The following is a 13,912-nucleotide window of genomic DNA, read 5'->3' as shown; positions in this document are numbered from 1 at the left end:
CTTATTAGACATAGAGGTTTTTATGTGGTTGTTGTTGTGGTTAAGTGAATATTGTAATTATTATGAGTGTTGTTGTTGTTGTGATTAAGATGACGTGATGAATGTTAATTGTTATGATGATCGATGGTGGATAGAGATATTTTTTTCTATCTCTAGTTAATCGTTGAAATTATTGTTATGGGTTTGGGTTCAAGAGATATAATGGAGATCATGGTAAATAGGTATTCGTCGTGTATTCATGTATTTGCATTAGAAGATACAGAAGTTTGATAGGCGATTGAATTTTTCATCATGAACATCAATTTTTTTTACATTCCATTTCCTGAATCTTCATTGTCATTGAAATCTTCTGTTGGAGAAAGAGAAAAGAAAAAAATTTCATCAGCTGATTGTAGTAAACAAAAAAAGAAATGTTAACATTGAATATGCTGAGCATGAGCTGTTTCCATGTTAGAGGTTCATGGCTGAATAGTTCATGAGAAAATCTTTTTCCTCTTATCCATATACACATTCAGTCATATGCACATGTATTGATCAATAAGCTTTTGTATTGAAAGACTTGAAAGATAGGAAGAAAGAAAGAGATGGGAAAAGGGAAAAAGAAAGAGAAATAGAGAGAGAAAAGATCTAACCTTCATCAGTTTCTTCGAGATCATCATCGTCATCGTCCATGTCTCCATAATCATCATCATAGAAATCGGCTAAATCGGCCTCCATCTCGGGTGGTTTAGACTTATGTTTAATACAATATTCCTCGATTGTTGTTGGCACCACGACATTATCTTTTTCTGCTTCATTATGAGTAGTCGTCACTTGTTTTCTAATTATATTTTCATATTCTTTATCTTTGCCTTTTGAATCTTTCCATCGTCTATACATGACGGAAGCATCGACATTAGCGGGCGACGAGGTGTTTGGCTCATTCAGCAGAGAGATTACACTTAACAAAATAGTTCGAACATTTTGAGTTGGATTCCATCTTTCACATGGAAGTTCACCCGAATGTGGATCATCAACGGGAGGATGTAAAATAGATATACAAAGGTCACCATTTTCGTAAACATTTGGATGCCAAACTTTAGTAAGGAACTTAAGTGATGGTGGATTGTAAGGATAATCAATTGGAAACTTCATATTGGCCTTGAAATATCCTCCCTCATAGAGAGTATGTGGTGGACCAAATATTGCCACTTCCCATATGAATAAATTATCATCATCAGCTAATTTAACTCTAAAACCTTCAACTGGTTCTTCTTGTAGAGATTTGAACTCCATAGAAAGGGCTCTCAAAGCGGAAGCTGTTGGACCCGAAGGTTGTCCCATCTCGATGTTGGATTGTTGTTGTTGTTGTTGTTGTGATGGTGAATTTAAAAGCTACCAAAGCAATTGAAAGAGACACAAAAATACAGAAAGAGAGGATGTTGTGTTTGAGAGAGAGAGGGAAAATATCAACACCAACAAATGAATGAAATTGAATGTTACGTTGTTGAGTATGGAATAGAATAGAACCAAAATTTTCTGGGATATGAAAGAGAAGAGAAAGAAAGAGAGGAAGATAAGATGATGAATAAAGAGAGAGAGAGAGAGAAAGAAAGAGATGTTACCAACACAAAGAATAAAAAATGAAGAGAAACCAGAGTTTGTTACAGAAAAGAAAATGATGAAAAAGAGAAGAGAATAAAAAAGCTTTACCAAGATGATGATGAAGTAGAAGGAGAAGGAGAAGGAGACAGAGAGAAAGAAAGAAAGAGGATGATGAGTTGAGCAAAAGTGAGATTATGATGATTAACCATGAAGAGAAAGGAAAAAAGATAGAGCCTTTAACTGTCACAATTAGAGGATGAAAAGTTAATTGAAACAATTTAAAAGGTAAATGTTGTTGATCACCTTGACCCTGGTTGGGATTTTGATGATTCTAGACACTGAATATGATTAATGAATATGATATTGTACATAAAACACTCAATGTATCATCCAAACATTAAAACTAATCAATGAGTGTAAACACAAGGTAAGATAATCAAGGATAATGATTAACAGATTAACAATTAAGGTAATTAATGAAAATGTGGATAAAGGGAAAAGTCACTGAACAGTGATGATAATTAAATAAATTAATACGTAATTAATAAAATGTGAATGATATTAATCAGAGGGAAATATTGGTGATGACTTTGTTTTCTCAATAAGTGATTAACAATTGACTTGATTGTTTCAGTTTTATGTTGATTTGTATTGTAAATGATTTAACAATTGTTGCTATCTGGTGATTTCTCAATTAAATCAAGGTTAAATTGTAATTCTAATGGAAAAAGAAATCAAATTAAAATACAATAAAAAGATAATAATATCATTACCTATGCGCAAGTAGATTTAACCATGACCTAAATTTAACCAATTTATTGATCAATAACAATTTAGATGATTTTTAATGATGATTATTAATTTAGAGGAGATAGCGGATGTAAGGTTATTATCAGAAGAATATTGCCTGAGGGATGATTAGGATTATCGATAATGAGAGTTGAATGAATTTATCACTTTAATTGAAGTTACGGTGATTATAATGATCAGTTGATTATCATTGTAATCAACTTGGTTCATTTAGATTGATAATGATTAAATTGTCTTAAATGGTTAAGGCATTGAATAGACAGGGAAGGTGATAGTTTATTAGATTGAGAATAAGAATCAGGGAATGAAATTGTTCAGAATGTGAGATAATATTATATGAGAGAATCCATTATATAGTTTGACCTAATTTCTTTTTTTAGAATTTTTTTTTCGTTCTCTCTCTCTCTCTCTTTAGTTCCATGATAGAATATTTTCTCGACTAGTAGGCCAAGGTCAAGAGCTGAGAACAAGTAATGATCTTGATTATTTGGATGATTATTATGATCATGATCACAATTTTCATCGGTCATGGTCACAAACTAATCAATTGTTATATCATCTTCATGGGCTTCATTACCTTGACTTTAACGTGAATCTATTTATGGTATTTAATTGTGTCTATCTAACCTTGAACATAGTTCATTGATATTAATCATTAAGATGTATTCATATTTATGAATATCAATTGGTCAATGAGTCTAAGGTGTGGTCATTGTCTCATCATCTTCAATGATTGACCATGAAAATTGAACTTTTTTTCAACTGTCACCATGGACAATTTGTTAATTGTTGATTAATTAACAGATGAATAGGAAGTAATATTGATTTTTTAATCAATTGTTTGAATCATTTTCAAATTTCAAACTCTAACGATTAATTGTTGATTATTCAAGGTGGAGAAAGAGAGAGAGAGAGAAAATTGGATCACAATTTGAATTGTGATCCTTGGTATTAACGTCATTTCAATACAATTTACATGTATTTGGAAACATTAATATGACGGTTTAAATTACTATGGATTAACAATCAATTGGAACAGTTAAACTGAATTAATTGAAAGAAATTTGTTTCTTCTTCCTTCTCCCTTTATGAACGGATAAAGATTAATTGATAATCCATTAAATTTACTGCTATTCTAATGGATTAATTTAGTTTCACTACTTACATATCAGGTTCATTGACTTACGCGTTGGTGTTGTTTTCCTATTGATATTAATCAAAGTTAATTTTGACTACAATTAAAATGATGACAATCAACGATCTCTTCCCCAATCAATTGAATCTTTTTTTTCCTGGTTGGTAAAGGTTTATAACCGGAGAAAAGAAAAAGCTAAATTTTCACCAAATCATATCATTCACATGGAAATTTTCAATATAAGATAAGTGTCTTTTTTGCCAATTGTTATTGCAAGAACATCAACCAATTGTCTCTGTAAATAAAATGACAAGTATAATTAGTAACAATTGAACAACAATTAACAAGAACAATTAACACTCACCAAAAAAGTATATACTTTAATAGAAGGGATAAAATTCCAATGGTAACCAGATACATGGAACCTTTTTTCCTTTGTTGATGAAATCAATCCAACAATTTAAGTGTGAGAATTAACTGATTCCATAGACAATCAACACAAAACTACACAGGAAATTAATAATAGAAAACCATAATAATAATTAGTAAACAACAAAAATCGTTCATCAATCAATCACATAATCTAACTAAAAGAAAAGAAAAGAAAAACCAACAATTAGCTCACATTGATTCTCCAAGTAGAGTCTAAAATTACAACGAAACAACAATTAGAATTAACATCCGATGCAAATTACGACGAAAACCAAACACTAAATTGGCAGAAAAGAGAAAAGGAAACAATAATCAGCGATAATTAATTGTAATTAACAGAGAGAAACAACAAACCAAATGTAATCAAACCAAAGATAATGACCCAACATGAGTAATCAAAACACTTTTACCCGCCCAATTTAATTTAACTCTTTGTTTTCTATTCTCTTTTTGTTTCTTCACTGTTACTCTTTTTTCCCATTGTTTCAAATTGTTTTTAATTTCTGTTCTTTTTTCAAACAATTTAATTCACCTCACGATCAACTCTTTCTCTCTCTCTCTCCAGGTAATCTCATATTCATCATCTTATTGTGATTGAAAACCTTACCAACAACAATCACTCACAAGGCAATGGAAAAGGAAATGGATCAACAAACTGATTGTTTCACTTATAGGAAAACAAAAATGGTAACAATTTACTATAAGCGATTAGATTGATTCCAGTGATTATGGATTTACTGTATTTAGAACATAATCTAATTACTATTAACCAAATTTAACCGATTAATTGACTAAGGTAACTAAGCTTTTATCTTAAATTGTACATTAATATTTACAAAACTCTAATTGTGTTTACCTTTTCTCTTCATCTAATTTTTTTTTGTTTCTTCCTTTTTTGTTTCTAGTTAACATTTGAATTGGGTAAGAGAATTAAAATTTTCTTTTCTTTCATTAGATGATTATATTGATGAACAGAAAATTACAATTATCTATGGATGTGTGATCTCTGAGAGAGTGGCAGAAATTATCATGGTGGTGATTATATGACAACGAGAAAAATAGTGGATCTTTTTAATAACATTGCCAACTCCCTTTTTCCTCTTCTTTTTGTATATGGTATCTTCTTGTTAATCATATTTATCTAATTTTCTTTTTTATTTTATCATCTTCTTCTTTTTTCCCCTCTACTCATCATCTTCTTTTATTCTCTGGTCGCTTCCCATCATCATCATCATCGTCAATGGCAATTATCGGAATTCTTGGTATTATCATTCAACTCTAATTGTGATTATTTTTGTTTCTCCTAAAAAGTTACTACTTCAATACTTTTCCATCATCAAATGTAAACTGTGTCATCAACAAGAAGAAAAAAAACTACAATCATCATCATCATCATCATCATTGTTAAAACAATAGCAACAATCAATCAGTAATTACACAATTCAAGTGAAAAACATGCTTGCAACTAATTTAAGTAAAATCAATCCTATGATAATTTTAATTGTTAACTTATTCTTGTTGCTTCTCTTATCACCAAGATTATCAATCGGATTACCTGTTGATTCAAATCGTCCACCTGATTGTCCTGATCATTGTCAATGTTTGAAAACTTCGGACATTCTTGCCGATGGACCTGAGGGTTGGCAAATTGTTTGCACAGCAATTGGATTAACAGCTATTCCTGATTACAATATTATCCAATTACCTCGACCCATTTACACCCTAGATTTTGATTTTAATAGTATAACTTACCTGAGTGTCTTTGAAAATGTTTCAGAGATTCGTTACCTTGATATATCCAACAATGAAGTCGCCAAAATTGAACCTCGAGCCTTCACAAGTTTACCTAATTTAATTATTCTTAATTTAAGTTACAATCAACTTATCGAACTACCAAGTTCCATATTTGAACCTTTAGTTCACCTTAATTATCTTGATTTAAGAGGAAATCGTTTAAAATATCTACCTGTCAACGTATTTTCATCTCAATTATCTTTGGTTAGTTTAAGTATTGGAAAAAATTTCATCAATCGTCTGGAACTTGGATTATTTGATGAAAATCTTCACCTTGAAACTCTTGATCTTTCAGAGAATCAATTATCCTTCTTACCTGTTAATCTATTATCCAATAATATGATCCTTAAAACGGTTGATCTATCAGCCAATTCTTTTGATAAAATACCCTTTGAGACTCTCCAAGGGATACCAAGTCTTCAAACTCTAATCCTCGATGAGAATCCACTTCGAAAACTAAATCATCAATCATTTCCACCTCTTCCAAATCTCGCTAACCTAAGCATTCAACATATGCCCTTTTTAAGGTCAATCGACGAGGTCACCTTTTCATACCTTTGCTCTCTTGAACGGATCACAATTGCTCATAATCCAATGTTGGTTTCAATTGATCCTGATGCTTTTCTGGATATGCATAAATCTCCTAATTGTTCCAAGTTGAAAGAGATCAACTTAAGTAATAACCGATTAACTAAATTACCTCAATACGCTTTACCTTGGTGCTCATTGGATTCTGTTGATTTATCGGAAAATCCTTGGCAATGTGATTGTGATTTACGATGGTTACGAGAGTGTCACCATATCGTTTTAAACTCTAAAATTTTTGGGTAAGTTTTCAACGAAGCAAAAATATTAATCACCATGATAATAATTAGAAATATGAATAATTTAATCAGTTCCAAATAATCAAGTTAAACAAGTTGTATTTATTATTACTTTTACCTTGAGAATCAACTAATGAATTAATTTGTCTGATTTTCTTTTACATTTATCATTATTGGAAATTGTATTCTAATCATTTTCCTATTTTGCTGTTTTTGTTTTTCTACTCATTTTTATTTATTTATTTTTTCTTTCTTCTCATAACTAATTAAAGGACAATTAGATGTAATCAACCAGCGGAACTTAATCAACGTGACTTTGTTGACATTGATGTTGATCAATTTACATGTGACTCTGATTTTATCTTTGAAACGAGAGTCCAACGATTTTTAATCATGATCATTGCTTTAATTGCATTTTTCGTTGCTGGTATGGTTATCGCTTTATTCATTCAAAGGCCAATAATTATGGACTGGATTTATGGTCGGAAAAAGGGAATCGGATCAATTTATTACGTCAAGGCGCCGATTCATATGACCGAATATTAAATTTTCAAATTAAATCACTTGAAAGGGTTTACCTGAGAGCTTAAAAGTGCCTTATCATTATAATCAAAATGGTTAAACAACAATTTAAAAAAAGTTAATCGTCATCCAATTTAATGCTAAGTCAAAAAAACCAAAAACAATCAACAGTCACAATTGATTATCAAAGACAGAATTTGCGACTAATTGTCAAGTTTCCTAAGAAATCACTTCTATCAAAACAGTATCTTTGTAATATTTGTAAATATTTATAATTCTTGCTTTAATTTTTATTCTTTACTTAATTACTGTTACTTAATTGAAAATTTTGACAACAATTAATAAACTTTATCGCAGCTTAACAGATGGAGTTACTTTCATTTTCTGGTTCAATCAGAACTTATTTGTCATGGTTACTTAAGTTGTTAGTAGTTAAAAAAAGGCTTCACTGGCACAGAAAGAGAAGAAAGAGAAAAAGAAAGAGAAAATAAAAAGTAAGAGAAAAGAAAGAGAAAAAGAAAGAAACGCGAAACACGAAATAAAAAGACAATTTAAACAATTAACGGTGAAACTTTTTATTTGTTTTCCAACTCAATCAATTTGTTTTTGATGAAAACATTTTCATCGTTAGATGATTGTGAGGATGATGATGAACACATATTTTTCGAACTCTCGTCCAAAAGGACGAAGAGTTCATCAAGATCACTTTTAGAAGGCTCGAAGGTCACCAGGCTTAGAGCCTCCTCACAATAATTATCATCAAAAAGATGCACAATATCGTCATTTACGATTAATGGTGATGATGCCGGGAAATCGGTTCAACGATTATCCCCGGAGTGGGACATTTTGGAGGATCGGGAACTTGAGGAGGAACGGGAACTTGAGGCACATCATCAAGGTTTAATATGGGAAGGGAAACATAAAGTTTTTTAGTGATACCGAACGTATCTCGAAGGGCATCTTCTATTGCTTTCTCTGTCTCTCAATCTCTAACTTTAAAACTAATTCAAAATTTTTTCCGCTCTTCTTTCTTAGCTTTCATACGTCTCTTACGACCCATTTTCACAATTAATTGACCTTAGAAACTTTTTCGGGGTATTTATACTCGAAGTGAATAATAACCAGTTGACCCAACGAAATTGCAATTTACCCTTTAGCATCTATTATTGACCATTGTGCATTGTTAATTTTGACAATTATAATCAATTCAAATGATTTATGTTTGAAATATACAATTACCAATCGAACAAACGAAATTCCAATGCAGCTTCATAAATCTGTTTTTAACCATTGTTAATTGTTAATTTTGACAGTTTGCATCTAAAGAAATGATTTAAATTGCTTTTGTGCGTATAGTTAATTGTATGTTGATTTTTAACAAAACGTCAATGTGATTGATGGTTTTGTTTACGAAAAATCTTAACGAGCAGATGGTCAACTTTTTCTAAAGAATATTACCAGAATAATTGTAATCAATGTAATTAATGGTTACAAAATGTATTTAATTGATTAATTAAAATGATACATACAGTTGTATCTTGGAAAAAGTTCGGTATCACTAAAAAACTTTATGTTTCCCTTCCCCTATTAAACCTTGATGATTTGGCTCAAGTTCCCGTTCCTCCTCAAGTTCCCGATCCTCCAAAATGTCCCACTCCGGGGATAATCGTTGAACCGATTTCCCGGGCATCATCACCATTAATCGTAAATGACGATATTGAGCATCTTTTTGATGATAATTATTGTGAGGAGGCTCTAAGCCTGGTGACCTTCGATCCTTCTAAAAGTGATCTTGATGAACTTTTCGTCCTTTTGGACGAGAGTTCGAAAAATATGTGTTCATCATCATCATCACAATCATCTAACGATGATTGATTGAGTTGGAAAACTCAATTGGTTCAATGGTTCCTTTGGCAAAGAAAGAGGAGAAAGAGAAAAGAAAGGTACAGGAATACACGAAATAAAAAAGGACATATAAACAATTAATGGGCAAACTTTTTATTTATTTCGAACTAACTTTTCGACCAAGTCGAAAAATTTATCGACCGAGTTTTCCAACTCAATCAATTTGTTTTTGATGAAAACATTATCATCGTTAGATTATTGTGATGATGATGATGAACACATATTTTTCGAACTCTCGTCAAAAGAACGAAGAGTTCAGCAAGATCACTTTTCGAAGGCTCGAAGGTCACCAGGCTTCGAGCCTCCTCACAATAATTAACATTGCAAAATTGAACAATATCGCCATTGACGATTAATAGTGAGTTGGACATTTCCTAGGATTGGGAACTTGAGGATAAACTGAAGATTGAAGAGAAGGCACATCCGCAAGATTTAATAAGGGAAGGGAAACATAGCATTCTCTCTCAAATCTTAACACTAATCTAAGTTGACATTCTCTCTGCCTCCCAACCTCTAATTTCAAAACTAAGGCAAAATTTTTATTTTAGCTTTCATTCTTCTCTTTAAGCCCAATTTCACAATTAATTGACCTTAGAAACTTTTTCAGGATATTTATACACGAAGTGAATAATAACCAATTGACCCAACGAAATTGCAGTGTACCCTTTAGAATCTATTAATGACCGTTGTCATTGTTAATTTTGATAAGTCTAATCAATTGTGATTCATATTCAAAATAGCACTCATCGAAAAAAAAATTCCAGTGTAGTTGTGTGAATCTGTTTTTGACAATTGTTAACTGTTTATCTTTCCAGTTGCACTCTATAGAAAGAAAAAGATAAAATTAATTGATCGAGAGAGGTAGAGGCACTACTCAACTTAATAGAGAGTGAGAGAGAAATTGATTGATTCAGAGAGAGAGAGAAAATCCAGCAACTTACTTTTTACTTGTTTAGTTGGTAATTAAGAAGTAATTGATTTACGATGATGATGATAGTAATTACGATTTGGGACTTGTGGTTGAAAATCGCGAAAACAAAACTGACAGATTAACAGAATTAAATTCAATAAAGTTCATCGAGCTTCAACACTCAAACGAGTCAAGCGAATGAAACAGTTCGAATGATTTTTTTTGAACAAAATCATCCTTTATATACACGACCTTATCCACAATCGTTGATTTAATCAAAGTTAATAAGATTTAGATCATTTTGCTTCGAGTTATTCCCGATAAATTCGAGACAGAATACTTTGATATACCGGGCTATTCAGCTATTTTTACCGATGTTTTTGCAATTTTCTCAGCAACAAATAGTCAGAGAAACACAAGACTTGAGTGGTATGAGTTGGAGCGATACACAATTGTCATATAAAAAAGATCAAGGTCATTCAGGTCATCGGTAAAATAACAAGTTTCAAGGTCAGCTGAAGGTAATACTGTTATTCGTCACATTTTTTTACTCCGGAAAATGAGTTTAGAGATTGTTTTTGTCACAGATCTTTAGATATTACTGTTTTATTGAATAAAAGAATTTCAACTTTTATTCAATAAATTTATCTTAACGAGCATAGCAAAGCTAATAGAAACCGCAAAACTTGTCAGTAGTATCTCTGTATACTACTTTCGTTGAATTACCTTCAGATGACCTTGAAACGTGTTATTTTACCGATGACCTGAATGACATGAATGACCTTGATCTTTCGATACAGATCTTTTCTAAAGCAAAGGACATAGAAAATGTTATAATTCATTTGATTGTCAATTAGAAATGATCCAATTCAAGTAAAGCTAGTTGGTTCCATTTAGAAGTATTATAAATAGTTTATAATTAACTGACTTGAATGAATGTTCTGTTTACCTCAAAACAAAATGTCGTTTTGGGTAATACAAATTGATCCGACGTTAATTTATAATTTCCAACAGCACTGATAACGTGATAGTGATGATGATTCTAACATGAATTAAAACAAATCGTTGAGTTTTGCACTTTTTTTATGTCCAAGTTGAGCACTTTGTTTTTAATTAACCACAATTTGATTTAAAACTCACAGGTCTTATTAAAGTTTTTAATTACGTTGAAACCGTATCCGGCTCTCGACGGACCAATTTGTTGACAAATATCACTTTTTATTATAAACTTAGATTCACTTAATCTTTAATATACTTTTATTTTGTTAAGTTGTTGTTGGGATAAGATCCCCACTCTGACTGAATACAATGATAGTCTACAGGGCGTTTTTTATCCACTACGGCTAGTACACTGCATATCTTCAGAACTAAAAGTCATATGAATGTCAGACTTGACCAGAGGAAGGTAACGTTTAAAGGCCATTTTAAGGTCGTCATGTGAAAGAACACAAAAAGTTACACAGGCAGCTGAGATACAGACTTTTCTTATAAACTTGGCTCTTGAAGTGTTTTCAGATTGAAACATGCCTATTTTCTAATCCGTTCATCACAGATACTTCAAAATAAAATCTGAGATGTGATTTGATTTGCTCTTTCACATGACGACCTTAAAATGGCCTTTAAACGTTACCTTCGTTAAATGACCTTAAAAATCGTAGGGTCGAGCGCTTTAATTTTGTTCAGTCCTCTGGTCAAGTCTGACATTCATATGACTTTTAGTTCTGGAGATATGCATTGTACTAGCCGTAGTGGATAAAAAAACGCCCTGTATTTTCATCATCATCATCTTTATCTACATCTAAATTTGGATGTTGAGTTGGCAATGGTAATGTTGCCAACAGTGATAATGAATGTTATACTAAAGGAGGTGAATCTCAATCAATTAAATTTTACAAGTCTTGGCTCTACTAATTGGTTCACTAATTTCCTTCACAACTATCAAGATTATATCACTACTATCTCATTAATATTGGACGGATGGACTCTGCTTTAACCTTTTAGTGTGCTGCTTATTAAATAATTATGAACTTAAACTTTAACCGCATCAATATTCACATTAAAAGTCGAAGAAGTACCTTTACATCATCTTTATTAATTTATAATATTTTTTACAGCTCGTCATCAGCGATACAATCTACTCCATAGTCAATGCAGTATTTTAATCATTCAAATTGACGAAGATATCGAAAACTATCAACCTCGAATTAGAATGAGAGAAATGATGGAAAATGAGCAATTGAATTAAATTGGCGACAATTTGCGAAAAAAGAGGTGAAGCTTTTATCGAACAAATATCCGATAATCATGAAAGAGTTAAGGGACTATTGGTCGAATGTTCAATTTTGTTTTAATTGAGAATTTAATGACCTTAATGCTTGGCGATATTTTCGCTTGGAAAATGTATTGGACGTTATTCGGCAAGAGTTTCGAGATCCTGTTGGGACTTATAAAGAAAATATTCCTCCCAATTAATTCCCGCATATTCTGTGCTATTTAATCAAAGATGTAATCCTTATTAATTTTAGTTTATTTTATTTCAATTAATTTGTGAAAATTGCATCGTCATTAGTTTGAGAAGATACGTCGTTCGTCAAATAAGAAATCAACCTCCTTATACAGGGCTATTCAGCTATTTTCGCCGATGTTCTTTGAGATTTTCTCAGCAAACAAGAGTCAAAGAGACTCGAGACTTGAGTGGTATGAGCTTGAGGGATACTCAATCGTCATATTAAAAGATCAAGATCATTCAGGTCACTGCTAAAGTAACGCGTTTCAAGGTTATTTGATGTTCATTTTATGTTATTTTATGATGTTCATGATGTTTTGTACTTCGTTCGCATGGTTCGAAATGAAACCCGTTGGTCTGGTCTTTTCTGCGAGAGGAACGTGTTATCTGATATTTATTATCTGGTATCAGATAATAATATATATCTAATAATTTATTATATATATATTATTATTATATATTTATTATATTATTGATCAATATGTGCAATTGAATTTTAAGATTTTAACTAATTTCGATTTTCTTGTGAATTTTTTCGTGAATATCATAGTCCAATGACCAAGGAACTCGTAGATTAAAATATTCTAGCCGATCAACCACGGTAACAATTACAATTAATAATAATAATTCTCCGGTAAGTTACCCTTCGTTTTTCTGTAGAAAAGCTAATTTTTAGCTTGCAGCAAATTTTAATTCGTTTTGTGTTTTCTTTTATTTATTATAGTATGTGAATTTTCTAATTGATTCGCGGGATACTACCAACCCAATAAGTAGATTGGTAAGTTTTATTTTTGTCAATAATTTGCAACACCTAATTACTAAATCCATTTAATAATTTTAAACCCCCATATTTTTCAGACTCATCTTTCATCTAGAACCCTTAGCTTAGTTGAAGGTCCAGCTGATTCCTCTCCGCCTGTTGATCTTATGCAATCATTGGATGCGGTGTTAGGGCCACCGGCTAGAGACCAACAACAAATAGTTGAGGATTCAATGGACCTTTCAACCAGGAGCTCCTAATAATGTTTGCTCAGCCGATTGTATTGATAACTGCCCTGGTAATACACTGTATAAAAAAGCATCTGGAAAACAACGAGGACGAAAACGAGGGGGAAAATAATCTTGCAGTCTTTTCAATAAAATTTTCTTTATTTTCATAAAAATTAATACATCAATTGAAAAAATAATTTGCTCAAAAGTGCCATTAAGGACTCAACTGTGTTGATGATTAGTGCGTCTTCCATTCATTCCGACAATTCCACCGGATACAACGCGGACAGCGAAAGTGATGAAGAGACCTCAAGTGAAGCTCGGAGGAGGAAGAGGAGGAAAAATCTAACAAAAGAAAATCCGAGGAGGAAGAAGAGGAGTCGGATTGCTCATCCGAATCGAGTGACGATTATTGATTCAATACACGGAACATCTTCTGTATTTCGTCCGTTTTCGTCCATCTCATTCAATTCAATTCAATTTGACAATAATTTTACAAA

General features: G+C 31.8%; 2 protein-coding genes across 5 annotated transcripts; one reads left to right on the top strand and one right to left on the bottom strand.

The window, feature by feature from the left end:
- Nucleotides 1-216: 216 nt before the first annotated feature.
- On the bottom strand, nt 217-4,281 carry LOC128389429 (ubiquitin-conjugating enzyme E2 R2-like). Of its 3 annotated transcripts, none has more exons than XM_053349023.1 (5): nt 4,144-4,281; nt 3,894-4,033; nt 3,560-3,824; nt 633-1,518; nt 217-349 (listed from the first exon to the last, which is right to left on the bottom strand). In XM_053349023.1, the coding sequence occupies exons 4-5, from the start codon at nt 1,321-1,323 to the stop codon at nt 309-311; spliced, it is 732 nt and encodes a 243-aa protein (XP_053204998.1). In that variant the 5' UTR covers nt 1,324-1,518; nt 3,560-3,824; nt 3,894-4,033; nt 4,144-4,281; the 3' UTR covers nt 217-308. The 3 variants fall into 3 exon arrangements, with proteins under 3 accessions (XP_053204998.1, XP_053205000.1, XP_053204999.1); XM_053349025.1 differs by having other exon boundaries at nt 217-346; XM_053349024.1 differs by having other exon boundaries at nt 3,581-3,824.
- Nucleotides 4,282-4,450: 169 nt separating this feature from the next.
- On the top strand, nt 4,451-7,463 carry LOC128389422 (phospholipase A2 inhibitor beta-like). 2 transcript variants are annotated; one of them, XM_053349014.1, is made up of 4 exons: nt 4,451-4,757; nt 4,867-4,882; nt 5,273-6,582; nt 6,852-7,463. In XM_053349014.1, the coding sequence occupies exons 3-4, from the start codon at nt 5,417-5,419 to the stop codon at nt 7,123-7,125; spliced, it is 1,440 nt and encodes a 479-aa protein (XP_053204989.1). In that variant the 5' UTR covers nt 4,451-4,757; nt 4,867-4,882; nt 5,273-5,416; the 3' UTR covers nt 7,126-7,463. The 2 variants fall into 2 exon arrangements, with proteins under 2 accessions (XP_053204989.1, XP_053204990.1); XM_053349015.1 differs by lacking the exons at nt 4,451-4,757; nt 4,867-4,882 and having other exon boundaries at nt 5,129-6,582.
- Nucleotides 7,464-13,912: the final 6,449 nt, after the last annotated feature.

Source organism: Panonychus citri, unplaced genomic scaffold (assembly GCF_014898815.1).
Source record: "Panonychus citri isolate SS breed McGregor unplaced genomic scaffold, ASM1489881v1 Contig00108, whole genome shotgun sequence".
Classification (NCBI taxonomy): domain Eukaryota; kingdom Metazoa; phylum Arthropoda; class Arachnida; order Trombidiformes; family Tetranychidae; genus Panonychus; species Panonychus citri.
The sequence above is the reverse complement of the archived record's forward strand: the minus strand, read 5'-3'. Positions and strand labels throughout refer to the sequence as shown.

Coding starts and splice junctions, on each gene's coding strand:
- LOC128389429 (XM_053349023.1), bottom strand. CDS start 1,323: ATGGGACAACCTTCGGGTCCAACAGCTTCCGCTTTGAGAGCCCTTTCT. Junction 350..632: donor TCTCGAAGAAACTGATGAAG/GTTAGATCTTTT, acceptor TTTCTCCAACAG/AAGATTTCAATGACAATGAA.
- LOC128389422 (XM_053349014.1), top strand. CDS start 5,417: ATGCTTGCAACTAATTTAAGTAAAATCAATCCTATGATAATTTTAATT. Junction 6,583..6,851: donor TTAAACTCTAAAATTTTTGG/GTAAGTTTTCAA, acceptor AACTAATTAAAG/GACAATTAGATGTAATCAAC.